Source organism: Saccostrea echinata, unplaced genomic scaffold (assembly GCF_033153115.1).
Source record: "Saccostrea echinata isolate AGI-Se365-2 ecotype Australia unplaced genomic scaffold, CSIRO_AGI_Sech_v1 ptg000002l, whole genome shotgun sequence".
NCBI classification, from domain to species: Eukaryota; Metazoa; Mollusca; class Bivalvia; order Ostreida; family Ostreidae; genus Saccostrea; species Saccostrea echinata.
The window spans coordinates 21,578,058-21,604,404 of NW_026889751.1; the positions used below are offsets into that span (position 1 = coordinate 21,578,058).

At 32.7% G+C, this 26,347-nt stretch overlaps 3 protein-coding genes across 3 annotated transcripts; 2 read left to right on the plus strand and 1 right to left on the minus strand.

Moving 5' to 3' along the window:
- Nucleotides 1-2,525: 2,525 nt before the first annotated feature.
- Nucleotides 2,526-3,617, plus strand: LOC133178133 (uncharacterized). The gene has a single exon (XM_061312888.1). It carries the CDS (start codon nucleotides 2,526-2,528, stop codon nucleotides 3,615-3,617), a length of 1,092 nt encoding a protein of 363 aa, XP_061168872.1.
- An 11,016-nt stretch (nucleotides 3,618-14,633) lies between these two features.
- Nucleotides 14,634-16,452, plus strand: LOC133174500 (E3 ubiquitin-protein ligase TRIM71-like). The gene has a single exon (XM_061309617.1). The coding sequence runs from the start codon at nucleotides 14,654-14,656 to the stop codon at nucleotides 16,346-16,348; it is 1,695 nt and encodes a 564-aa protein (XP_061165601.1). The 5' UTR covers nucleotides 14,634-14,653; the 3' UTR covers nucleotides 16,349-16,452.
- A 4,101-nt stretch (nucleotides 16,453-20,553) lies between these two features.
- Nucleotides 20,554-21,403, minus strand: LOC133178134 (kelch domain-containing protein 1-like; the record flags this gene model as incomplete). The annotated part of the gene is made up of 3 exons (XM_061312889.1): nucleotides 20,554-20,678; nucleotides 20,921-21,044; nucleotides 21,236-21,403. Coding segments are annotated over 3 exons (417 nt in total), but the record flags the coding sequence as incomplete, so codon positions are not given.
- Between the last annotated feature and the right edge of the window lie 4,944 nt (nucleotides 21,404-26,347).

A 26,347-nucleotide genomic window follows, 5' to 3' on the forward strand; every position in this document is an offset into this window, starting at 1 on the left:
CTTGGATAAAAATGTACTCTGTTAAACAGGAAATCGTGTTTTTCACATTAAACTTACTTCTTCCTAATTCCTCAAATATTTCAACCCTGATTTACTTGGATGGATTTCCCCGAAAATTTCTTAGTACTCAAATGAAAAAAAAGTCGAAGGAATTTGTGTTGGAGTAATTTTATTTACCCCTTATTTATTCAACAATTCTGCATTTCTGCACAACATTTTAAAATCTTTTTTTTTTTTTTTTTTTTTTTTTGCCATGCTAAAGAAATAAGACGCGACGAACATCCTTGATCACAGGAATTCCACGAATAAAAGACTCTATAGTATATATAAAAGGGGTGTAAAAATACATCGATATCTTGTGATTTAGAAGAGTACGATACATCGACACATAAAAAGAAGTATCGCTTTTTTTCGCGATACTTTCTGGAAGTATATAATGTGCGTATATATTGGGCTTAAAATTAGAGTATTTGCATAAAAAATATATAAAAATGCAAAAGAAAAGTCAAATTTCTTTTCCTATCAATGAAAAAGATTTTTTTTTAGTTTGCTTTAATTTTGGTTTAAGAAAGTACAAAAGAGTATTAGAACCTGGTATGGGAGTGGGGGCTAAATAGTCTTCCTTCCTTAGAAGAAATAAAAATAAATGTATGGAGAAACCAGCGAATGCGAAAATGTTAACAACGGTATGTCATGATATATTTTGATTTTTTTTTCTAAAATCATGAACGTTTTCCACTTTTAATACACAACTCTCTCTCTCTCTCTCTATCTATCTATCTATCTATCTACATGTATATATATATATATATATATATATATATATATATATATATATATATATATATATATATATATATATATATATATATATATATATATATATATATATATATATATATAGATATAGCTGACTAACGGAATAGGCAATGTAGCGGTAATGTATTTCTATACTTACAAATGTAGCATTAGCGTATACTATTTTGTCGCGGTAATGAGTATATTTAGTGGTATAATGACTATTTTGAAAATGCAGCGATAGCGTAATACATCCCACAAGTCGCCGTCGCTGTCAAAATATGTCCCGTAAATTTAATCATTATACAAGTACATGTAACCCTGAATACTATAATTAAAGTTTACATCCACCCGTACAAAAAATTCTATCTGCTTTTGTTTCAATTGATGCGTTAAAAAATCAGATAATTTTTTATTCTACTATGTTAGCCTGAGTAATTGTTCTTGTTTATTAAATCACTCAAAACTTTGCAATTTATTCATATTCTTAAAGATCTAACAGTATTAGTCCATCTACCAGCTTCGACTGGGAGTCTGTGGTTACAAATTTTAAATATTGTTAATATATTTTTAAAATCTTTTGGGAGTTTACTTAGGTACATTTCCCGTCAAAAACTAATTCTTAAAATCCTATGATTTAAACATTTAGATGAATTTTCTGTGCTCATAAACCATTCCTTTGTAAATTCACTAAATTGACTTAACAATGTTTCTTTCACAAGTCCTTAACCATGTCATACTTAAGAAATTTTGATTTACAGACCACATGAATTCAAAATGTCGCTTATATATACATTACATACATTATACAGGTCAAATATTTAAGACACAAGGTCAAATTGCTAACATGTTTATTATCTCCACGTTTTTTTTAATTCTTCTACAAACAGAAACTACGCCGATTTCGCTTTTCACATCCACTACTTACATATTACTTACATATACATACTTCCCATAACGAAAAAAAGCTCGTTACTTAACATATTTTTGAAATATTTTCCCCGAATTGTTTAAGTCAATTTTATTTTTTTTTTATATTTTTGGTCAAATTGTTCTAATTCTTTCTTTCTCTTGAGAGAAATACTATTGATATCCAGACAACACACAATGATATTTAGATTACAATATGCCAACATTCTGAAAAAGACTCCAAAAAATACCCCATCCCTTCTCCATGCACTTCAAATCAAAATTGTCAAATATTTTTATTCAAAACAAAACTATTTTAAAAATGATTGAGTTCATATACAGAAATGAAGGGATCTTACATACCTTTTTACTGATGATAAAGTATAGCATTATTCCATTCATATAATAAAAAGGCGATAAACATTTTGTAAAAGAAAATGTATGTTTTTTTTATGTTTAGTTTCAAGATAGGGCTTTAAAGAGAATGCATGAGTAATGTCTTCCAAATTGCTCGATCACTTTCAGTATCTAGGAACAATAACATTGAGCAATTTAATTAGGGGTACAAAAAGGGGTCATTGAATCTAAAATGAAAATTTATCAAATTTATAATGAAAGTGTATAACGTTTCACTGAAATGTTGTATGCAAACATTAAATTTTTCGATGGAATCCGGAATTTCAAAATTACAGATAAAAACTTTCAACGACTCTTTTTTCTGATGTTCCCCTTAAAAAACCTTGTTTTGTTCAAGGAGGAAGAGATTTTTCTCAATAAAAGGCACGCGATTCTGAGATTTCTCCACGAAAAGATCAGGCATGGGTCTTATCCATACCTCCATAATCATCGTCATCGCAGCATTTCTAGCTCTGGCTTGGAGCCAGGACTGTCGATACGAGTTCATTGTTCCCGAGGGAAATGGTCTGTCCTGTAGTTCCCCCGATGTCGGGAAAATTAACTCGGAACTCAATACGGCCCGAGAACGTGCAAATTCCGTAGCGTCTACTCTGGGGGCTGAAATTTCTAAACTGCACACCATGTCTGCAGAAGTTCAAGACCAGATGAAGACGATTTCCCAGGAGCTCCTGACTATGAAGAGAGATGTTGGCAAGATGAACAACGCGAATGAAGAAATGGAACAATTGGAACAAGCTCTCTCCCGCATGAACGACACGTTCGGCAGTGACTTTAAGTACCTGACCAAAAAAGTAATGGACGTAACAGCATCCCTCCAAATGCAACTGACGCGACAGATGGACCTCATTTCGGCTCTTGCCGCCGAAGAATCATCGCAAAGACTGGTGTTGGACAAGCAGACGATCACTTTGAATGAAATTGCCGATGTACCCCAGTTAGCAAAGGGAATTCAGAACGAGGTGAACTATGTGAAATCCCGTTTGGAGGGTATCAATGGGGAGATATCAGTCACAAAGCACGACCTTCAAGTAGTCAAAGAAGCTGGCCAAAAATCCGAGGAAATGATCAACTCTCAAATTTCTAACCTCAACATGAAAATGGACGGGTTACAGTCAATTTTACTAGGAGTAGATTTAAAAGCTATGCAAAATGACATAGCATTGTTAAAAGGAAAATTGAATTCACTGGACAACACACTGGCAAACCATTCTAAACTCCTAGAGGGATTCAACCCATCTCAACTCCATATCAAAATGGCGGGATTTGAAGAGGCACTGGGGTCGCAACGCGAAATGCTGAGTGATCTGAAGAATAAAACAGAAAACTCGAGTCCAGCTGTCATTTCCAAAGAACTGTCTACGCTCACTGCTTCTGTGGATAAAGACCGAGAGGCCACGAGTAACATGTGGAACGGGCTGTGGAGCCGCCTTAACAGCTTGTCAAAGATGGTGGACAATTTGTCTCGTGAAGTTGCTCAGCTCAAAACCAAGTAATCAGTCGAATATGGAGGACATTGTGATGCTTAGTTTGTAGAATTTTAGACTTATTTGCTGAGGATGTACGTATATGTCCCTCTGGACGAAAAAATATCATTATAAAAATGTACCATGTTAATATGTGTCAGACACTAAACTTTTTTCATTAAGAAACTTTTCTTTTATATTGATCAAATTTAAATCCTAGGTTGATTTTAAATAAAAGATTAAGGTTCCTCTTCCCTCTTTTTGCTAAAAACGCTAACGAATTTCAAAACAAACAAACATAATTTATAAGCAAGTGCATATAATTTTTGCAAACCCGGAGGATCAGTATTAGTCAGAAATTGTCTGAAAATATGATAATTGTATAAAGTTGTTCCAGTGAGAGTTATATCTCTAATCAAAGGGTCGATCTACCTTAAAGACCAAACAAAGTATGTCAAGCACACATGCATGCAGTTTTCACTATTTTATACTAGATTAAGTTTGTATAGTCATTACCTTCTCTCCTTTAAAGAAGTTGTTTATCTATTACGATTTTTCATTTTTCCCCTGATGATCTTGGAAGATTAAACAATTTTTTCCTGATTATAAAAAAATGTTGAAAAGTCTGTCGCTTGCAATCTTTACTCTTATATTAAAAAAAAAAAATTATTCGTCAAAATAAGGAGGCGAAATTAAACCAACCATGCCTCATACAATGGATTCGAGTGTTCAAATTAACGACGAATGTTTAAGAAAATGTGCTCTAGAATAGAAAGTTTATAATGTCAAGAGCTGCTCAGTGCGATGCAACGCAGATTGCCCCCCCCCCCCCCTCTCTCTAACTCCATTTCATAAAGAAACGTAAAGTTTAAATCAATATATGATTTAATGAATGTCATTAAAAAATAAATAGATTAAAAAATTATATTGATCAGTTTACAGGAGTAATCTATAATTAAACTTATTATAAAACAATGGCTTATCAATTGGTATGAAACATACCAGTACAGTACGTAGGTTGTATTTGCAATTAAAGGTCTCCGGAAACATATGTTACAACTTTGTATATTATAACGATTAAAGAATTCGCAAAATGCTGACTTAAAGAATGATGAAAGATCTGTAACTTATTTGGCAGTAGCCTGCCTCAATAAAGTTGCAGAAGTTCTGTTATTGAATTTTAAGAGATTCCCAAGATTAAAGCCCATTTGACATTGCCTGTGAGAATATTTGAAAGACAATGGCAAAAATTTAAAGTTGGCAGTAAACAAGGGAATTATTGAAAGTGTAGAAATCTTATCTCAAACGTTTAAACGAGAGGGTATCTCATGCTGGATCAGAAAGGACGTCATATACATGTCCATGTATCATGTTCTGTATATAACTGCATTATTTCACAAGATAAGATTGTACGTACTTTTAAAAATAAATAAAGTGTACATGACATATACTGTTAAAAAAAATCAAGGCATGGCGGAATTAAATTTTGAAATATTTCATTAAGTTTTATCATGACATGTAGAAGTTTCATTATTCTTCAAAATGTATATCAGATATTTTGGATTACACTGTATCGAGTCAAAATATTGTTAATTTGATAAAACGTCCTCTATACATATTGATAAATGTCGAATTGAGTGCCACAGCAGGAGTTTTCTTCTTATATAATTTTCAAATAAATTCTGCTTCGTAAGAAAATTAGTTCCTTTCGGAATTCCAAATATATAAATAAATAAATATATATATATATATATATATATATATATATATATATATATATATATATATATATATATATATATATATATATATATATATATATATATATATATATATATATATAACTTTCATGCTTGTACGTGTAAAAAAAAATATCACTTACTTACGTGCAAATTTACTTCTATTCCAAAATATATTTTACCCCCAACGTCTTAAAAACAGCTGCTCAATGTAATGTTGAATTTGCAAACAATAAATGATCACCTCCCCATCCTACTTTTTAAGAGCAAAGAAAAGTTTGGGTTTTTTGTGAAATATTTTAGTTTGCAATAATTTCAGGCCTGATCCGTGTAGGTATTGTGTGTTATACAAAAAGGTTTCACATATTTTACCGATGAACCGCATTTTAAAACCTTCAGACGGCAATTACGGCAAATTAAACGCAAACTTCCGTTCTTCTACAAAAAGTCAACATTTCTTATCAGCCGTATGTAAGCAACCGAACATTTGACAAAATTATCCTACAATTACACACAAATTGAGCAGCCATTGTTTAATGCAAACATACTTTATCATTCCTCGGATGGGACTGTTTAGGATGAACCCTGTACCTGCGCTTGAAAGGAACGTGAAGTTTTTCTTTTATTTCACTTGCAATCTTGACTTTCTTGCAAGATGAGCCGGTTTGCAATCGCAATTTTTCTGGCATATTTCGCCGCCGTTTTATTCAATGGCGGACAATGCTTCACAGCAGAATCTGAGCCTGGGGAGAAAATCAGCCACTTGTTCCGTGAAGTTGAATTAAACCAAAACAGAATCCTCAGTATGTCGGACACATACAGTAAAGAAATGTCTAAACTGGAGGGCAATATCCATGCAATGGAGGACAAACTGGAAGGAGCTATCAACCAACTCTCAGGAGCCAACACCAAAATTATGACGATGTCGCTGGATTTTGCAACTCTTATGCGAACACTTTCGAAAAACAACTTAACGGCTTCTGATATTTTAATGAAAGTAGAAAAAGAAATGAAAGACATTAAGGACTCCCAGGAATCGGCCGTGCTAGCTTTGACAGAACAACTCTCGGAGCTGCGGAATAGCATGTTGGAAATGAAACAAAATACATCAAAGGTATTATCAGAACTACAAAGGCCTACTGATGCAGCTAAGCTTATTGACCAAAATCCGACCGTGATGGATATATCTGAAAGACTGAAAGCATTGGAATCCACCCTCCTGATGGATCCGCCACTGAAGGACACCGTAAAGAGGACCCAAGCAGGTCTTGCCTTGATACAAAACTCGCTATTTCCCGCCGTAAAACAGCTGCGTGCGCAAATGGCGGAAGTTCAGCAGTTAGTGAGACATAACACTGAAAAATAAATGAAATATCTACTATATATGCATTTAATATACACGGACAAGCTTCATGGGGATAAGTTATGTTGCAATTCGATGAACGGAAATTAAATGCCAAGCATTTTATAGACAATTGTTTCTTAATTAACTTTCCTTGCTTCACGCAATATGGACCCAAAAAGGTCTTATTGTGTTCGTTTATCAAGTTTTTTTTCTTACTGTATTTTGGACAGATAAACCACATGATTATTGAGATTAGAGGCCCATGGGTCAAATGAAAAAAAAAATACTTCAGAGCTGAGACACATTTTCTGACAGGCGTACTATGTATGTGTACGTAAATGAGACCTATTACCACCTTACTGCGTTTTGAAGCCTATGGATTTCAACAATTTTATTATTTTAAGCAAAAGTATGTAAGTGCTCGATATAATTTGGATAAATGTATACTGTTTCTTTAAAAAGTATCAAGTTAAAAGGCCATCTCTGTCAAAATTTCCCTACAAGTTTGGCTGAAGTTGTGTGCATTTTAATTATAAATCAAAATCATAAGCCTTCAAACAAAATTTTGTTTGTTTTAAATCTGATTTATAAATGAATTTTAACTTATTATAATTTTTTGACGGAAATGTCCTAACTTGACAATTTTATAAAGGTAAGAATAATTTATCCTTCTGAGAGTTATCTCTCTTAGTAGAGGGTCAATGAACCTTAATTTTATTTATATGTACTCTTAAGACTTTTATATGTTCTTTTAAGACTTCCAAAGATTGTTCTTCCATAATCCAATTTACAAATGTCTCATATCCGTCATAACTTGAGCAAATTGTGATCCAGCTGTGTTCTAGGGACATTTTATTCCATATTTTTTCTATACGTTTATATTTCTTTGTTTAAAAAGAAAGTGTGGACCTATAACTTTGGCCTCATCCTTAACCTTGGGGGATGATTTGAAACAACCCGAGTTCTGGACATGCTGAAGATGCTTGCATACTAATTTGATTCATTCTGATCTTAGTTGTTGCATTTATGAAGATCTTTCATAAGTTATCTCCCTTATGGATTCCTCTGATTAACTTTGATCTTTATCCTTACTCCCTTCCAAAGTTAAAAAACAATGATTTCATTATTATAATGAAATGTAAACTTGATTTGATCCATTGTTTTATTGCTATTTATTCGAGAAGCTTTTCAAATACATGTCCTATAAATAAAACAAATGGCATTCGCCTTTCTTCACTCCACCCTAAACTTAGGGAACATTATCAATATAAAACTCTGCACTCATGAGGTTGCCTCCATATGAACTGTATACTACACAGTGTAGATGTGGGACACTTTTTGATCTAAATGTTCAGTCAACATAAAATCAGAAAAATGTTGAAAAGAATGTCCCAGTTGCTGATTTTATTTGTGTCAGAGAAGTTTGAAATATGAGGTTTAGGTGACAGGTCATAGGGAAGGTCATAATCACAAACAGAAGGTCATGGTCACAACAAGATGTCTATGATGAGGCAGTAACTCTACTGGTTCCTATTTCTAATACAGGGAAAATAGTACAGGGATCGAAACACAAAGGAGATGGCCGAACAAGGCGTGCAGAATGCCTATAGCTTCAGATATTTAAAAAAATCATATTCAATTTATGAATTTCATATTTAGAGTTAGTATTAAAGTTCTCAATATTGAAATATATGAAATTATGATAAACAAAACTTATCTGAGGAAAATTTTCTCGGCAGAAAAAATTCTGTTGTTAAAAAATAATGTGGTATAGTTTGAACTTTAGCAATAAAAACCCCGAGCATCATTTTGCTTTGAGACTAGCACGCTAACCACTACGCTATTCAACTTCTGATGAAAAGTGGCGTTTAAATCATGTTTGTGATATGACCCTTGACTAAATGATATATTAATATGGATAAACTTTCAAAAAAATGGATCGAAGACCAATTCATATCAAAAAATTGTGTTATTGTATGAGAAAATGATCCTTTTTGCCCACTTAAGTGTGTATATGGTATTTCATAGGCAAATAATTTCAATCTTTGAGATTTTTGCATATTGTAGAGATTTTACATAAAGTATACTTTAATATTAGATGAAATATCAAAGAAAATAGTGTTATAACTGAGATTAAATTTTTCATTTTCATGTTTGTCGCACTATAGGCATTTCGCTCGCCTTGTTCGTCCATCTTCTTTGTTTGTTTAACATTTCTAGAATTACTACATGGTAGTATGTTTTTACCTCATGTTTTCGAAACTTGTACATGTTGACAGATTTTAACATATCAATTTTAAGAGCTACATATATGGCAATTAACACTTGTGAATAAAATATTCAAAGTCTCACTGTGACACACACAGCAATTAGCATACTTGTGTGCCAATGTTTACTGAAATCGGACCAGACCTGTATTTTGAAAAAAAAAAAAATCAGTTTTGTGGAAATAGAATTTAAAAAATAAACCACATGGCTTTTGACGATACCTTGGGACTTAATGGTCACCTGAGTGTCACATTGCGAGTTTCCTGCAGGTCACGTTATTTTTCTAATTACTTTACTCCTCTCTTAAAAAAGGGAGTCTATTGGCATCTCCATTAGACCGAAATGACAACGATTATTAAGGTTATTTTCGTAATAATTTTGAAGGTTAAGGTTGTTTAAAAATTCCTTGATAAAGTTCAACCCCTTGTCTTAATTATGATGACTCCATATTGTTTCCTTGTTTTATATTGAAAGTTTTTCCTTTATATATTTTTATAAGTATTTGGTCTCTTCTGCCACGTCAAACGTTGCAACATTCAAGCTTTTCCCTTTGTTTTATATAATTGTCCATTTACACTGTATCATTTTCCATTTGTATAATAAAATTTTTAATTTGTATTCTATAATTTCTCATTTGTGTTATATTTTTAATTTGTATTGTATAATTTTTTTTGTTTTCTGTAATTTTCCATTTCTATTGTATAATTTTCCAATTCATTCTGTAATTTTCTATTTGTATTCTATGGTTTTACATTTTTTTGTGTAATTTTTCATTTGAATTGTATAATTTTATTTGTTTTCTATAATTTTTCATCTGTTTTGTATAATTTTTCATTTGTATATATATTTTTCCATTTGTATGGTTTAATTATACATAGAATACAAATGGAAATTATACAATACAAATGGAAAAGATCAAATATTGCAATGTTTGACAAATTGTCATACTTCTGAAGCCTAAGCCCTTCCCCGAATTTGAATATATACGGCACAGATTGAACAATGCTGAATCTACATTACACAAATTTGATAATTTTGAGGTCAATATCCTTTAAATTTTATATATATTTCAGTATTTAAAAAATGATGCCTTTCTGTAGCTACATCCCTAGCTGCTCCTGGGGCGCCTTGATTTGAACAAATTTTCTCGATATTACCCGAAGAAACTTGCATATAGCAGGCCTGTAGCAAGGATTTTAAAAAGGAGGTAAACCTTGCAAAATTATTTGACCATATTTTGGTTGAAAAAAGCCATAACGTAGTTCTGGAGAAGAATTCGATGTAAATCAAGTTCGTTCTCAGAAGGATGAACAGACAGAATGACACTAGATGATCAGAAATATTAGCTCAGGTGAGCTATAGATTATGCATTGTCCCCAATACACGCAGACCAAGAACTATAAATACCTTATAAGTAGATTAAACGAAATCCTATAAGGGTCAATCTATGGAGAAAAAAAAATTAAAAGGCGTTTTAACACCTTTCGAATATGTGTAATAACGCGGAAAAAGGCGTTATTACGCCTTTCTAAAAGGCGTTATTACGCCTTTTCAAAAGGCGTTATAACGCCTTTCTCAAAGGTATTATTAAGCCTTTTGAAAACGTTCTTATGCCTTTTCAATAGCCATTTTTATGCATTTGACAGGTACCTGCTTTTGAAAAAAAGGGGGGGGGGCAGCCTCCCAAAAATTGACAAGCAAACAAAAAAAGAAGAACCCTTCTCCCGAAAAAAGAACTGCCTAAACTCGATGGGGAACTTTTTACTTTTCACTAAAACCTTTTTTAAATGCAATAAGTTCAGGGACCAAGCAACAAATAAATGAATTTTTATATTTAAACTATAGCAAGACTTTTCTCCCAAAAATGGGGTGGGGGAGGGGGCCCCAATCGTACTTGTACTACCGACCTGTTTGAAAAGGCGTTATATCAACAAATGGAAAGGCGTTATTTTATGTTAACAAATAGTTTATGCAATATTTACAATTATTTTCTATATTCCTGCACATCTCGCAGACAACTGATTGCATGCATATTAAGAGAAGTCAACACTCTAATTGTGAAAATCAAGGATATACAATGTGTAGGCAGATGCAGCTTGGGGTTCTGCTGGCCATGTATTAAAAATTCATGTCAAATTTGAAAATATTTTTATCTCCTCTTGAAAAAAAGCAGGCAAACTATTTGCATGGGTATAATGAGCAATCAGCCTTCAACCAAATTTGTGTAATCCATGACCCTTGGTAGAGGTGTCTGGCATCAGAGAAGTACTAAGCTGGTTTAACACTGAAAATATATTACGCATTTAAAGCTATACACATGTTTATGGCGTATCTGAGCTTTAAGAAATAATAATAGATTGAGTGTAAATATACAAGATATATGTTATTTACGTTCAAATTAAAATTTTCACCGATTTTGAGCTTGAATAACCAGACGTTTCTATAGTTAAATTGACTTTAAATTTGTCTGTTATTTAAATGTGGAGTCGGTATATAAATTGTTATTGTTTGAAATTTATAATATCTATTAAACGCGATTGATTTAAATTGTGCAATTTACAGGAAAGTCCTATCTTTATAAAAGTAATAAAACAAATAGAAATATTTGTTTTAATTTTGGTTAGCAACAAACAAATTTTGATTTTAACTGTTGCCGAGAATTTTAACTTTTATTGCTGGGAATTAACTTCCTTAACAATATAATTTCCCAAAATTTTTACTTAAGGATGACATTTAATCAGATGACAAAAAATTCCACTGATAAGAATGAAAAACCAAATATTGTACATCCCGAATTTTTGTGTAAGTATTCACTTCCATATAACTAAGTCAATGACTATTCTCTTTAGAGAAGCGGACAGGCTTTCGCCTACATCCATGGATGTAGGCGAAAGCCTGCCCACTTCTCTAAAGAGAATAGGTCAATGACTTACTTTTCGTGCAAATGGCCCCTGAGTATTTCTCGGGAAATATCTCAATTTTTCACACCATGACCAATATTTCTTTACTCACAAAATATTGCAAGCAACAAATCTCTTTAGATAACAAATTATAATAGGAACGAAATAGTTATGCCACATATAAATAAGCAATTAGAGTTTGAGCCATAATCTTGTTAATTATTCCAGACCGAATTTCCTCTGCCAATTTTCTAATTTTTACCAATTTTAAATCTAATATTACAAAAATCTGAATGATAAGAACTCTAAATTATTTCTAGCCTCAGTTTACCTTTGTTGTCCTTATTCTGCTGGTATTAAAATTATATGAGGTCAATGATCAGATTATTGAGATATGTTTTCTGGAATGGTTTGAGTTCATATTTTTGAAATTCTTCATTGCATGTCATTCAATTATTTGAAATACTACATGAGCTTTAATCACATAATATTTGCAAAATAATGTTTAAAACACATAAAAACTTGACTTTGTAATGATATTGCAAGAAAAAAAAAGTTTTGATACTAAAATGAAAAAATAAAATTTAGTCTGAATTTCCTCTGCACCACCATATATTTTGCTTTTGTTCTTTCATATTTTCTTCAAATAATAAATTTTTAAATTGATATTGAGTTATAACTTGGTTATTATGCTCATTTAGAACCATTTTTGATTTAACATACTGTACTTAATAGCATTCCGTTTCTCTAATCTGAATCCCAGATTAAACGTCATCCTTAATTTCGGATACATGCGAAACTTCATGAATCATACTTTAGCGTTCTATATACTGAACAAGAGAAAGAAAATTTGGTCAAATTCGCTTTATTTGAAAAATAATAAGACTAATCAAGCATTAACTTCCCTAACAAGTAACATTACCTTAAAATCAATATTGAAATTGTTGTAAAAAGTTAACAATATCAGATTTGTGGACAACTCTTTTTTTCAAGTTCACTGATATGTCCTTCTGAGAATTATGATGTTAATTTTGCTATTTGAATTTTTTTTCATGTTTTATATCCTAAATTGGTCCATTTATCGTAGAATGACTGTAATAACGTACGCCTTTTGAAAAGGCGTAATAACGCCTTTAAATTTTTTTTTTCTCTTCTCTCCATAGATGATTTACAGTCAACTCGTACCCAGACCGACTCGTACCCAAACCGAGCTGTACCCAAGGAGTCAACTCGTACCCAAAACTGTTACTTACATATACAGTGTTATACTAAACACAAAGACATATACTATAGATTATTTAGTATACACATAATTCGTCTGTGTTGTTGGTAATTGCATAAATCATGCTTGTTGTTTGTGATGCCTGAAAGGGCCCTGATTTGGAAATATCTATCTAGGCCCTATCTATATGTATGATTATCTATATATGCCAAGTTGATTGATTGAATGTATGTTGTTTAACGTCCCTCTCGAGAATTTTTCACTCATATGGAGACGTCACCACTTGCCGGTGGAGAGCTGCAAATTTTGTCCTATGCTCGGCACTTCCGGCCATTAAGCAGTGAGGGATCTTTTTCGTGCCAGCACCTACTGCGACACGGAACCTCGGTTTATACGGTCTCATCCGAAGGACCGGTCTCCACGTCCCACAGTGGGATTCGAACCCGCGACGTAAGGATCAACTCCTTACTTCGCGACTCTAGAGCAGACGCTCTCACCACTGCGCCACGTGGGCGACTATGCAAGTTGAATTTTTTCAAACAAATTTAATTCAGTTGTCATTATTTTATAAAATATAAGTAGTGTAACTAAATTGGAATAATAAATCAGATATCTTTATAGAAAATATATCAAATAGTGAAATATTTTCATTATTTATTTTATGACTTCAGTTTTGGGTACGAGTTGACTCTTTGGGTACGACTCGGTTTGGGTACGAGTCGGAATGGGTACGAGTTGACTGGCTAATAGGCTTCCGTAGTATGATGCTGACACGACAGACGCCAGTAAAATCAGGTAATAATTATGGGGTAATTCTTTCAATATATTTTGATTACTTGCAATTTTCAAGTCTGAAAAAACTAACAAGATTTGTTTAAATAAAGAAACTTTTAAAAGATGACCAAGATCATAACTGATAGGGGAGGGGGAGATATACTACTTTCGTTTCTACCAGCTGAATATTTTAAACTATGGTGTGTATCATATCTGACTTGTATGTACGTGTGCTAATGAGCATTGCTATTCTTTTAACATGATAAGTTCCCTTATAACAAATACCTCCCAGTCACTTTATGAAGCAACTATAAGAATACTGATACATTTATAAATAATATGTTGACGGTGCGACCGTTGGGGCGAGCGCAGTGTTCACTTCATTATTATGATCCGCCTCTTCAAACCGCACGAGACATTTGGAACGTCTAGACTGTGACGTCACATGACGTCGTATGTTAGCTGCATTTCCATAAACAAAGTTTAAAAGTGCAAATATTTTAACAAAGAACGTTTAATCTACTATCTGCATGCAATATCCATTAACTTAAGGTGAGTTTATTTTGTGTGAATTTTTAGTTGTTGTCACCGCGTGAACGAAGTTATCAACGAGAACAAGAAGCGATGCATTGTGGGTCAGAATTACTGCGGAAAAAAATTCTATTGAATGAATGTGCAGTAGTCCGAATTTTCTCTTCGCCCAGGCGTTGTCGTTAGAGCTCGCAGTGACGAGCGGCGCTTCGCGCCGCTCGCTGCGCTCGCTATTATAAAATTACAACTTTATTTTTCTATACAGTAACACTAGTCCTAGTTTGATCATGGACCCCCGTACCAGTGCCCAGGACGTGATGCGATGTGACCTGTGTGAGACCGCTGTGGTACAGATGCACTGTGATACATGTCTTGTCAACCTGTGTAAGGCCTGTGTGGGAGAACATATTTCTGCTGATCTCTCAAGACCTCACAAAATTGTTGATTTCAAGGACAGAACATCCACTACGACCTATCCTGCATGTACATCTCATGATACGGAACTTTGTGAAATGTACTGTAAACAATGTGACATTCCTGTCTGCATCAGCTGTCTTGCATCTAATCAACATTTAGGCCATGAATTGTCAAAACTTTTACAAATTCTTGAGGAAAAGAAAAAATTGATTATAAAAGAACAATTTGAATTAAAAGACATTATTTATCCAACCTACCTGGATATTGTTTCAGACATACAAAACAGAATGAGTCAGTTAGAAAAGGAATTTGGAGATCTCTCAACAGTCATAACAAAACATGGAGAGGACTGGAACAGAGAAATTGACAAACTTGTCAAGAAACTTAAAGCAGAAGTTGATGTTATGAAAAACACACAATTACAAACTCTACAAAAACATCTGGATGAAATAAACAAAAGCATTTCTGAAATCAAGAATGAAATCGATTCAGTTGATGTTGCTGTGAATTCCAATGACATTTCCAAACTATTCAGTGTTACATCTGATATGAGCAGATACAGAAATATTCCAGAAAAAATATTGACTCAGTTACCTAGATTTATTCCTGCAAGAATCTATGGAGAAGAACTAAGTAAAATGTTTGGAGCCTTATCATCAAGTTCTCTAACATCAGATAAACATGGCTACAGCATGAAGACACCACAGAAATCACCAGAAGCTGGATCTTCTCCTCCAGTCAAACAGCTACTTGATGAACCAGAGACTGTCACCACCATAAACACTGGGTATAGAGATAACCTTTACAATGTTGCCTGTCTGAGTGATGAAGAAATCTGGACAAGTGGAAATAACAGCACCATGAAACTCTTCAGCATCAATCAGGGATCACTACTCAAGTCAATCACAACCAAGTCAGGGAACTGGCCATCTAACATAGCAGTGACAAAAAGTGGAGATCTAGTTTATACTGATTGTGATGATAAAACTGTGAACATTGTGAAGAATGAGAAGATAGGGGAGGTGATCAGACTACAGAACTGGAAACCTAAAGGTGTCTGTAGTACCTCCTCTGGTGACCTCCTGGTTATCATGGACAGTGATGGTAACAAACAAACAAAAGTTGTCCGTTACTCTGGCTCCACTGAGAAACAAAGCATTCAGTTTGATAGTAAAGGTAAACCTCTTTATTCACCTAGTCCTTATTATCTAAGATACATTACTGAGAACAGGAACCTGGATATCTGTGTGTCTGATGATAGAGCTAGTGCAGTAGTGGTGGTCAATCAGGCCGGGAAACTGAGATTCAGGTACACTGGACATACTACTGCTCCAAAGAATGAATTATTTGATCCACGAGGAATCACCACAGACAGTCAGAGTCATATCCTTACTGTTGATTATTACAATGCCTGTATCCACATCATAGACCAGGATGGACAGTTCCTCCGTTACATAGACTGTGGACCGGGTGTACCCTGGGGACTGTGTACAGGTACAAAAGACAATCTATTTGTTGTTCAATGTGTAAATAAACAGGTGAAGAAAATCAAATATCTGAAGTGAAGCCATAATTAAAAAAATCACAGTAAAATACAACAATAAGTAATACCATATATATGCACTGTACACACTTAATGGAAATGATAAGAATAAAAAAAAAACTCTTATTGTTAAATGAATGCAAGATCAGGGATTTAATAATATATTAATTTAAGTTATATCATATGTGTACATGTTTATTGTTGTTGTCTGAAAGGATTACTCTGAGAGTCCTTAAGTTGCCAAATAGTGGCCATGGGTTTGGCATTTTACACTGATTAAAAAAAACTGAAGTATGTATAAGGGCTTTTATCAATTTTAGTCCATGTACCTACTGCTGGAGTTGTATATAATAATACATTTTAAAGTGGCAGATTCCTTAATGAGATGTAAACATGGGTCTATGTATGATTGAGACCATGCAAAAGAGCACTCTGCTGGAAAATGAGTTATCAATAAAACTCACTTCATCTTATATCTCAGTTAAGCTAAATAAAAAGCTAGATCAATGTCCACAGTGAAGAAAAATCTTAAAGGTCAAGGTCAGAAAATTATGATTCAAGAGACAGTCCATCATATTTATCATAGCATAAATTGTATGAAAATCTTAAAGAAACTATAAAATTAATAGAAATCAGAAGTGATATTAAGGTCATAGGAAAGAAAATTTGATATAGTTTATACTTATACTTATTTCAACTATGTCTGTTCAGTATGAAAGTTGATGAAATTATTCACTTTAAACAATTTCTTTCAATTTCTTAGGATGACCTGACAGGAAAGGGTCTTGACAAACACTGTATCTCACTGTCATATAGCTAGGGCTAATTAATAAACTTAAAATTACATGCAAAGAAAAAAACAAGAGTCCAGAGATAGATTAAATGCATATTAATAATTTTCATAAAGATTGCAGTAAAAAGTATACTAACTGGTAAACAGTTTTTTGATAGAACATATTCTACTTTGATAGAATACACATGCATAAAAAGAAATTGAATACATCTTTCTTATTATTTAACAAATCAACATACATTTTGATTTTTAAACTTGATTTGTCTTGAACATTTGATTAATTTTGTCAGAGTAAAAAGGGGAGAAAATATTTAAGAACTGTGTTACAAGCTAGTACAATGTATATGTAGATATACCAGAGTAATCAAGGCATATACGTATTGTTTCACGAATGATGCAAGCTATTCAAAACATGTACAAAGAACTATATACGGTAAGGGCGTATTCCTGCCCCCATAATAGTCAAATTTTGAAAATCTCTTGAAATGAGAAAAAGTGCATATATTGTATAAAATAATCCAAATTAAGACAATATATTATGAAATTGGAAAAATTAGCTGGCTTTTCTTGTCTCTGTGACGTCACAAACTATTTGGATTTCCGTTATTTTTAAAATAGAGGCCAAAATGCACAGAGTTTGTTCAATTTTGACTATAGTTTTTATAGAGCGCAAGCTTGCTCAGGTACCATATTCACATATTTCATTGATATTATCATTCTACACATTATATCAAAAGATCTAGTCTGAGCAGACCTGCGCTCGATAATTTCCAATCAAAATACCGACGTAAAATACGCTATTTTCTCTCAAAATCATTGCAATTTGGAATTTACGTCATTTTATTGACGTCATATCTAACTAATGATGTCATAGTTGATAAAAATATTTAATGCTTTGAAGTCTGCAAATATCCACCTGGTTTAGAACATAATTAAAGATTTCTCCATCAAAGTTTTATTTTGGGGGCAGATACTGGCCACTACAGAATATAGTCCTTTCAAAATTTATCTACTTCAAGTTCAATTGCATACCAACTGAATTTTGAATTTTAAACTTGAATTTTGACAGAACTTTATAAAATTATGTGATTTTGGATTCAATTCATAATATTCAAAAGTAAGAACTCATATCCTGGTTTCCTTGCAGTGATTCATAAAATAGCTGCCACTCCATCCAGTTCATACAAAAGTACATTAAACCTTTTTTAGGTCACTTGAGTCACTCAGATGACCTGTTGCTATCTGTTTTCGTCCGTCGTCGTGTGGATGTGCGTCGTGCATAAACTTTTCACATTTTCAACTTCTTCTCAAGAACCACTGGGCTAATTTCAACCAAACTTGCCACAAAGTATCCTTGGGTAACGGTGATTCAAGTTTGTTCAAATGAAGGGCCAATTTACCAGTATGAAATATGTATGTATTTGTGAAAGTTATTGGTGTCTGTTTAATTACCTGTATTACATGTGTAGGTGTGTGTGAAGATTTATATGTATTACAAATGTAGGTGTCTGTGTAGATTCATCTGTATTAAATGTGTATTTACCTTATTCAGTGTGTAGGTGAATGTGTAGATTTACCTGTATTAAATATGTATGTGTCTGTGAAGAATCTCTGACATGCATTGATCTCTGGACAAAAATCAGCTGTTCCTCCATACATTATCACTTTGTCCCCAATTATCCCCAGGGATTGCTGGCTTCTCCCCACAGGAACTACCCCACTCTGCTTTACTGGGTCCAAAAAAAAAAATTGAAATCAAATATAATTTATATGTCACTAAATCTTTTTAAATTTTTAAAGTACAATATCAGAGCTTTATTGAAACAAACATCTATTTGAACAACAACAACAAAATTACCACAGTCAAAAACAAGGACATCAGCAAAATGTTGGTTTTCTGTCCCTCTTCCCCCAATGACAACCAGTTTACTTCCAATGGAGACAGCAGCATGAAATGACCTCGGTTCTGGTTTTTGTCCTTTTATTTCATTTCTGTTCCCACTTTCTTGTTTCTTAAAGAGTCAATACCATATAGGTAGAAAGCATATGAATAGAAATTTATATAACGCATAAGAAAAATGTTCTCTGTTTTTTTACAATAATTTTGGAGAAGGCTTCTAAGACAGTCAATTTTTGTACTAAAGATATTCAGGGCTCATACATAGCCATTTTGTACAGTGGCTGGGATATATTAAAATTGGGAAATTTCGCAAAGTATTGGAGAAAATCAACATACAGATATATCATCGGAGGTCCATTAGTCGTTACCCTTATCTGATTGTGTCCGTTTTGTAAATAAATTTGAAATACTGTTTCATTTCTTAAGTCATATCTTCATTACAAATATTTTTTTCTTTCGATTGAACTGATAGTTTAGAAAAATCATGCCTTTGTTGACTGTTTACATCTCGTTCAATTTATTTCTTTACGTTTTTACTTTCGGTACTTTCCGTGAATCTTCGTATCTGAAGAAAACTGGTTTTTCATGCACGAGCGCTTGCGCGCTCAGTATATATATACTCACCCGGGAATGTTCGATTAATGCGACGTTCGTTACAAAGAATCGCAAGTTGTTTTGTGTCTTTGGCTTTCCCTGTCCGCCCAGCCCTGTCATTGTTTACTTTGTAAATTTTATATATGTCATTTGTGTTATATTGAATAAAAATGCGATTTGTAACGAACGCAACAATCCTATAAAATATTCTTTTTCGTTGTTTTTCTAAAAATTAGTCAAGAAAATATTTATTTTCGGAGGAGTGAAACGAGGGAGAAAATAAAAGTACAGATGTTTACCCGGCGCCATTTTGAAACAAAGGTCCTAGGGTCGTGACCTTAGAGGAAATTACATAATACACGCCAAAAATTCCAATTCCGATACGTGACTTCTGTTGACATGTTGTAAACAATGCGCACAGTAGCACCAATACACTTTAGATAGGTCGTCAGAAAAAAATATCTTGGACTTTCGTTTCAAACGTATGCGGTAATAGCGGATTTGTGCTAAGTGAGGTGAAATTTTGTTTCAGACTACATTATTTTACCTGTTTTGACCTTATTATCGTCTGCTGTTGTAAAATATAACAAAAGAAATCCAAATTATATTTTTCTAAAACTGTACGGTGCAGCAACGGACACAATTTTTAGAAATACTCGACGAAAATAAAAAGGGCACGACGGTAAAAAAAATTAAGAGCATATCACATTTTGTTTTTTCCGTTTTTTAAATCAACTTTTTTCATTAGAAATGCCTATTGTGAACATCAGACCATTCAGTTAGAAAAAAATCCATTTTTTTTTGTAAAAGCAGAAAAAAAAAATGATGGAGATAAAATTTTAAGTGGGCGGGGTTGAGAATCTAGGATTTTTTTTATTATGGCCTAAAGATATTAATTCTGTATACATTCACCTATATTAAAAATGTGTAAAGCATTCTGTCAAGCCTCTGTATCCCTTCCTCCAAATATGGCAATCTGTTTGTCTACAGCACACATTACATGTTCAGCTTGGGCAGTAGGTTCACCAAGATTCATCTGCATTGGGTGTGTCCACTTCTTGCCAACTAAAACAGATTAACTTCAGATTTTATACTTATACAGTAAAACACATGCTTATATGGAATTCATAACTACTGCAAAGTAGATCTCTTTCCTTGTAGTTTTAAAAAATGCTATGAACCTAAAAATTGTAATAAATTGCTTTTCCAAACAGTGAGCTCCCCTAGCTCTATTGTTTATTTACACACTTAGACCTCTACATTTTGATATAGAAATATACTTAAAAGTTTTTGTTTATTTACAATACAAAAGTACAGATCTCTTTGACTTGCATTTTCAATATCTGTGTCAAGGACGTGAAGATCGTTGAACCAGCCAAAATCTGCCCCTGATTGGTCTGTCGACAGTTCATCACTTTCTTCCTCTTCCCACTAAGAAAAAGTCACATTATAATCATATATTCAAAAACAAAAAAAAATACAACACCATTATTGTAGTTTCTGTTTTATAGTAATTACCAGGACTTTTTAAAAATTCGATTATAATCTTCATTGAACACGTAAATATATTGAAGGGTCAGCGGGGTTAATGAACCATAACTATCAGACCATAAAGCTGCCACCTCTTCATCATCCTCGTCATCCTCATCTAAATCCGCAGCTTTAGGACAGAACCCCCCAAAGTAGTAAATCCACTGACCCACAGCCACACCCTGCAGCTTGCCACGGTGGATCGGGAATGTTCCCTCGGCATCAACAGGTGACCAGCTGTTAGTATCTAAAAGGAGATTCAAACATATACATGTATATTGATATCATTAATGAGATCTGCATTCATTCTATTGTGTTTCATTATCTATGGACAATTAACTAATTTGACCATCATTAAGGCAAAATTAAAACAATTTTGATTACTACATGTAACTACAGTATTTTAAATTAATGTATTTCATAAGGGTTGGAGTAAAATGTCTACAAAGTTTAGTGGTGATTGGTCACAAAGAGAAACATATGAAAAGTAAATAACAGCAGACATACGTTGAGAACATTTTATCAGACTATTAGAAGAACTCCTTTAGGTTTTAAATATAAAGCAGATTATTTTTCTTCTTCCCACAGTTTAATTATTTGTTCAATCTGTAACTGTATCTGTGCCTAAATCAATACAAAGTTTTGCTTCCCCCTGAGACTACTTAGTTATAAAAATTTACTGAAAAATCTGATTTTCCCCTCTAATCTTGAATTAATAGCCATGTCATAAAATATAGACTCAGATAAACTTAAGGAAAAAAAATCTGCTTTACTACCTAAAAGTCAAAATGGTGAGTTGCCTGAGCTAACATTTTTATTCAGGCCACTGAGTTATATTTTTTTTCATAAGGTTGAAAAATGTTTGTTTACTAATAAAACATACGGTTAATAGGTAATTTTTTTTTATTGTTATCGTTTTTTTTTCTTAGGTCTGAATCTAGCTGCAGAAGTGTAGCTCTCCGAAAAGAAAAAAAAATAACAGACCATAAAGCTACACTGCTTACCCCCCCCCCCCCAAAAAAAAAAAAAAAAAACAACTGTATATCTATTATTCACAAAAAAAGTTGGATCTGGATCTCATTCTCCAAATTCTTACCTCAACTGCAGAAGAGCTCGATTTCCAAAAAAATCTTTAGACCGTGACCCGGGGTTGAAATATACAGTAGCCCGAACATCCAGGGCTAGTCGTTTTAAGACTCGGGCTAGTTTATTTAAATGAAATGATAGTTAGTCGGACTAGCAGAACAAGAAAAAAAATTCTCGTCAGTTTACTTTCGCTTTTCTATGTAGACTGATTTCTTTTGAATAAGAACTAATTTAATTTGTTTCTGTCACCAAAGCGTTGAAACTTTTAATTTGTTAATATGTTTTCATTCTGCATAAAAAAATTGTTGGACCTCTTAGTTTGAGGTTTGGGCTAGTAATTTTTTACTAAACAGTGACCCCTGGGCTAGTGGGTTTTCCAGGAAATGGCTGAAGTTCGGCAGTTAGTGATACATAACACTGAAAAATAAATGAAATATCTACTATGCATTTAATAAACACGGACAAGCTTTATGGGAACAAATTAAAATGCAATTCGTTGAACGGAAATTAAATACGAAGCATATTATAGGCTTTTAATTGTTTCTTTATTATCATTCTTTGCTTATTTCATGCAATATGGACACACGATCTTATTGTGTTCGTTTATCATGTTCAATGTTTCTTAATGTATTTTGGGCAGAAAAACCACATAATTATTGAAATAAGAGGCCCATGGGTCCCATTAAAAAAGTAACTTCAGAGTTGAGACACATTTTTTGACAAACGAATGTGTACATAAATGAGACCTATAACCACCTTACTGCGTTTTGAAGCCTATGGATTTTAATAATTTTAAGCAACAGTGTGTAAGAGCTCGATATAAAATTTATTTCTGTTGGTCTTGAGGCTTAGGGACTCTCTGACAAGACAACTCCAACTTGGATAAATATATTGTTCCTTTAAAAAATTATCAAGATAAAAGGCCATTTCTGTCAAATTTTGCCCAATACGTTAGGTTGAAATTGAGTGCATTTTATATTATAAAAATAAAAAAAAAAAATTAAATTAATTATAATTTTAAATAACAGGCGTTAAAGCAAATTTCATATGTTTTAAATCTAATTTATAAATAAAATTCATATAAATTTCAATTTATAGTAATTTTTGACGGAAATGTCTAAACTTGACAATTTTATAAAAGTAATATTCATTACCCTACAAAGAATTATCTCTCATAGTAGAGAGTCAATGAACCTTAATTTTATTTACTCTTGTTCTTAAAAGACTTTCAAAAACTGTTCTTGCATATAATCCAATCTACAAATGTCACCCAAGAGCCATAAGTTGAACTAATTATGATCCAGCTATGTTGAAGGACATTTTCATGCATATTTTCCCCCAATATATTCCTTGTTTTTTTTTTAAAAAAAAATTGACCTTCTATGTACTCCGGCCCTCGCCCTTAACCTTCATGGACTCTATGAATAACCTGAATCTAAGTATATTGTACTTGACCATGTTGAAGAATTTGATTCATTCTGATCTTCCTGCATTTGAAAAGATCTTTTATAAGTCCTCCCTTATAGATTCATCTGTTTAACTTTGATCTTTATTCTTACTCCCTTTCAGACTTAAAAATCGATTATTTCAGTACAATGAGATGTAAACATTTTGATTTGATTCATTGTTTTATTGCTGTTTATTTGAAAAGCTTTTCGAATACATGTCCTATAATAGTGTTAAATCTAAAGCAAACAAGCATGGCGCGGCGCCATGCCCTTTTTTCTCGGCGCCATGCCCTTTTTTCCAGCGCCATGCCCTTTTTTCCTTGCAAAAATTAATAAATATGCCTAGCAGAGGCAAGATGGACTAGCGGCTTTGTTTATTCAGTGCATGCTGATTAGCCCCTTTGTTTATTTAATGCACGCAAAGGTGTGAATTCAGGACAGGAAATCACTTGTCGCTTGAACGCACACAGCCACCTGGCCAGGTAACATGCCTCAGGCTGTCAGGGTATAAGAGGTAACACGAGAAAATATCATTTGATTGCATTGATTATGCAAGAATTAGCCCAATGTCACAGATAGATTAATTTGTAAATTAAAATGTTACTCATTGTAAATCAGGATCGTTTTTTTTTTAAAATTGAAAGTAGAAAAAACAGAGTTGATGAAGAAATGTGAAAAATAAAACTGCTGATGAATTAAGACAACTTACAATGTACAGTACCAAAAAAACTGAATATTATAATTATGTGTGAAATGGGCTAGGAAACATCAAAGTATGAAGTTAGTTTCTATCAACATGTTCAGTGATTCTGTGTTCTAACTTTTTGAGTTGACATCCAGAGAATCAATGTTTCTAAGCCAGAAAAAAAGTTTTAACCAATTTATATATTATTTCAAGTTTAATTTTTTGGTATGTTCAGTTTCACTTGATTTTGTTGGTAGATTATTTTCAAAATAAAGAGAATGCCCTCTACATTCATTATCCAAGTAGTCCTCCCTCCCCCCCCCCCCACTTTGCAATTTTGTTCTGTTATTTACCTCATACACAAATAACAATATTAAAGTAAGGAAAAAGAATTCATACCCCAAACTAAAATAATTTTTGAGCAAGTGACAAAAGGATTCACACCTATTACTTTTTAAGCATAACCTTGATAACCATATTAATTTCTTGATTAAAAAATTTGAATATAAATTTTGGCAATAATTGCCCTCTCAGTGTGTATTAAATGAATTAAGCTGACAGATTTATAAATTTCTCTTTTAGATACTTGTATAACTAAAGATTTCAGTATTAAATAATAATTTAAGTACATAAACATGATAAAGAAAATATTTATCGTTAAAAAAGTGCCTGTCGCGGCATAAAGTGCCCTTTTGATAATTGGATTACCATGCCCTTTTTAGGGTCTGGATTTAACACTACCTATAATAATACAAATAGAACTCACCTTTCTTCACTTGGGGACCGTTATTTGATATATAAAAAACTGCATTCATGAGGTTGCCTTCATATGAACTGTATATTACATAGTGTAGATGTGGGAAACTTTCTGATCTAAATGGTCAGGCAATCTAAATCAGAAAAAAATATTAAAAAGAATGCTCCACATGCTTGTTTTATTTGTGTCAGAGAATTTGAAATATGAGACTAAGGTGACAGGTGATAGTGAAGGTCATAGTCACAAGCAGAAGGTCATGATCACAACTAGATGTCTATGATGACAATATAACTCTACTGGCTCGTGCTTCTAATACAGAAAAAATAGCATAGAGATTGAAATACAAATTTGTTTGCTTTACATTTCTAGAATTACTAAAAGTTAGTATGTTTTATCTCATGTTTTCTAAACTTGTACATTTTGACAGATTTAAAACACTTATGAATAATATATTCTACACACAATAATTTAGCATAGACTTGCGTACCGATTTTTATTGAAATCGGGCTAGAACTGCATTTTGAAAAAATCTACAGTTCTGTGGAAATAAAATTTTAAAAAAACACACATGACTTTGCGAGTTTCTTCCAGGTCACGTTATTTTTTCCAATTACCTTACACTTTTCTATAAAAAAAGGAGTCTATATTGGCATCTCTATTTCACCCAAAGGACAATAATTCAAACAAATTTGAATTAAAACCACTTGAGGATATTTTCAAAGTAATTTTAGGGGAGGTTGTTTAGAAATTCCTTGATAGAGTAGAACCCTATGACTTAATTATGATGACTCCATATTGTTTCCTTGTTTTATATTGAAAAATTAAGTTTTTCCTTCATATTTTTCAGAAGCTTTTGAATCTCTTCTGTATGACATGTCAAACGTTGCAATATTCAATCTTTTCCATTTGTACTGTATAATTTTTCATTTGTATTCTATAATTTTTTTTTTGCATTCTATAATTTTCCTTTTGTAACTGTATTTTCAATTTGTATAACTTTTTTGTATTCCATAATTTTCCAATTTCTTCTATAATTTTCTATTTGTTATCTATAATTTTTCGTTTATATTGTATAATTTTCATTTGTATTGTATAATTTTTATTTGTATTGTTTAATTATACAAAATGGAAAATTATATTATACAAATGGAAAAGATCGAATATTGCAACATTTGACATGTCATATTTCTGATGCTTTATCCCTTCCTCGAATTTGAATAAGGCACAG

What these genes read in the sequence shown, in the direction of transcription:
- LOC133178133 (XM_061312888.1), top strand. Translation starts at nt 2,526, where the DNA reads ATGGGTCTTATCCATACCTCCATAATCATCGTCATCGCAGCATTTCTA.
- LOC133174500 (XM_061309617.1), top strand. Translation starts at nt 14,654, where the DNA reads ATGGACCCCCGTACCAGTGCCCAGGACGTGATGCGATGTGACCTGTGT.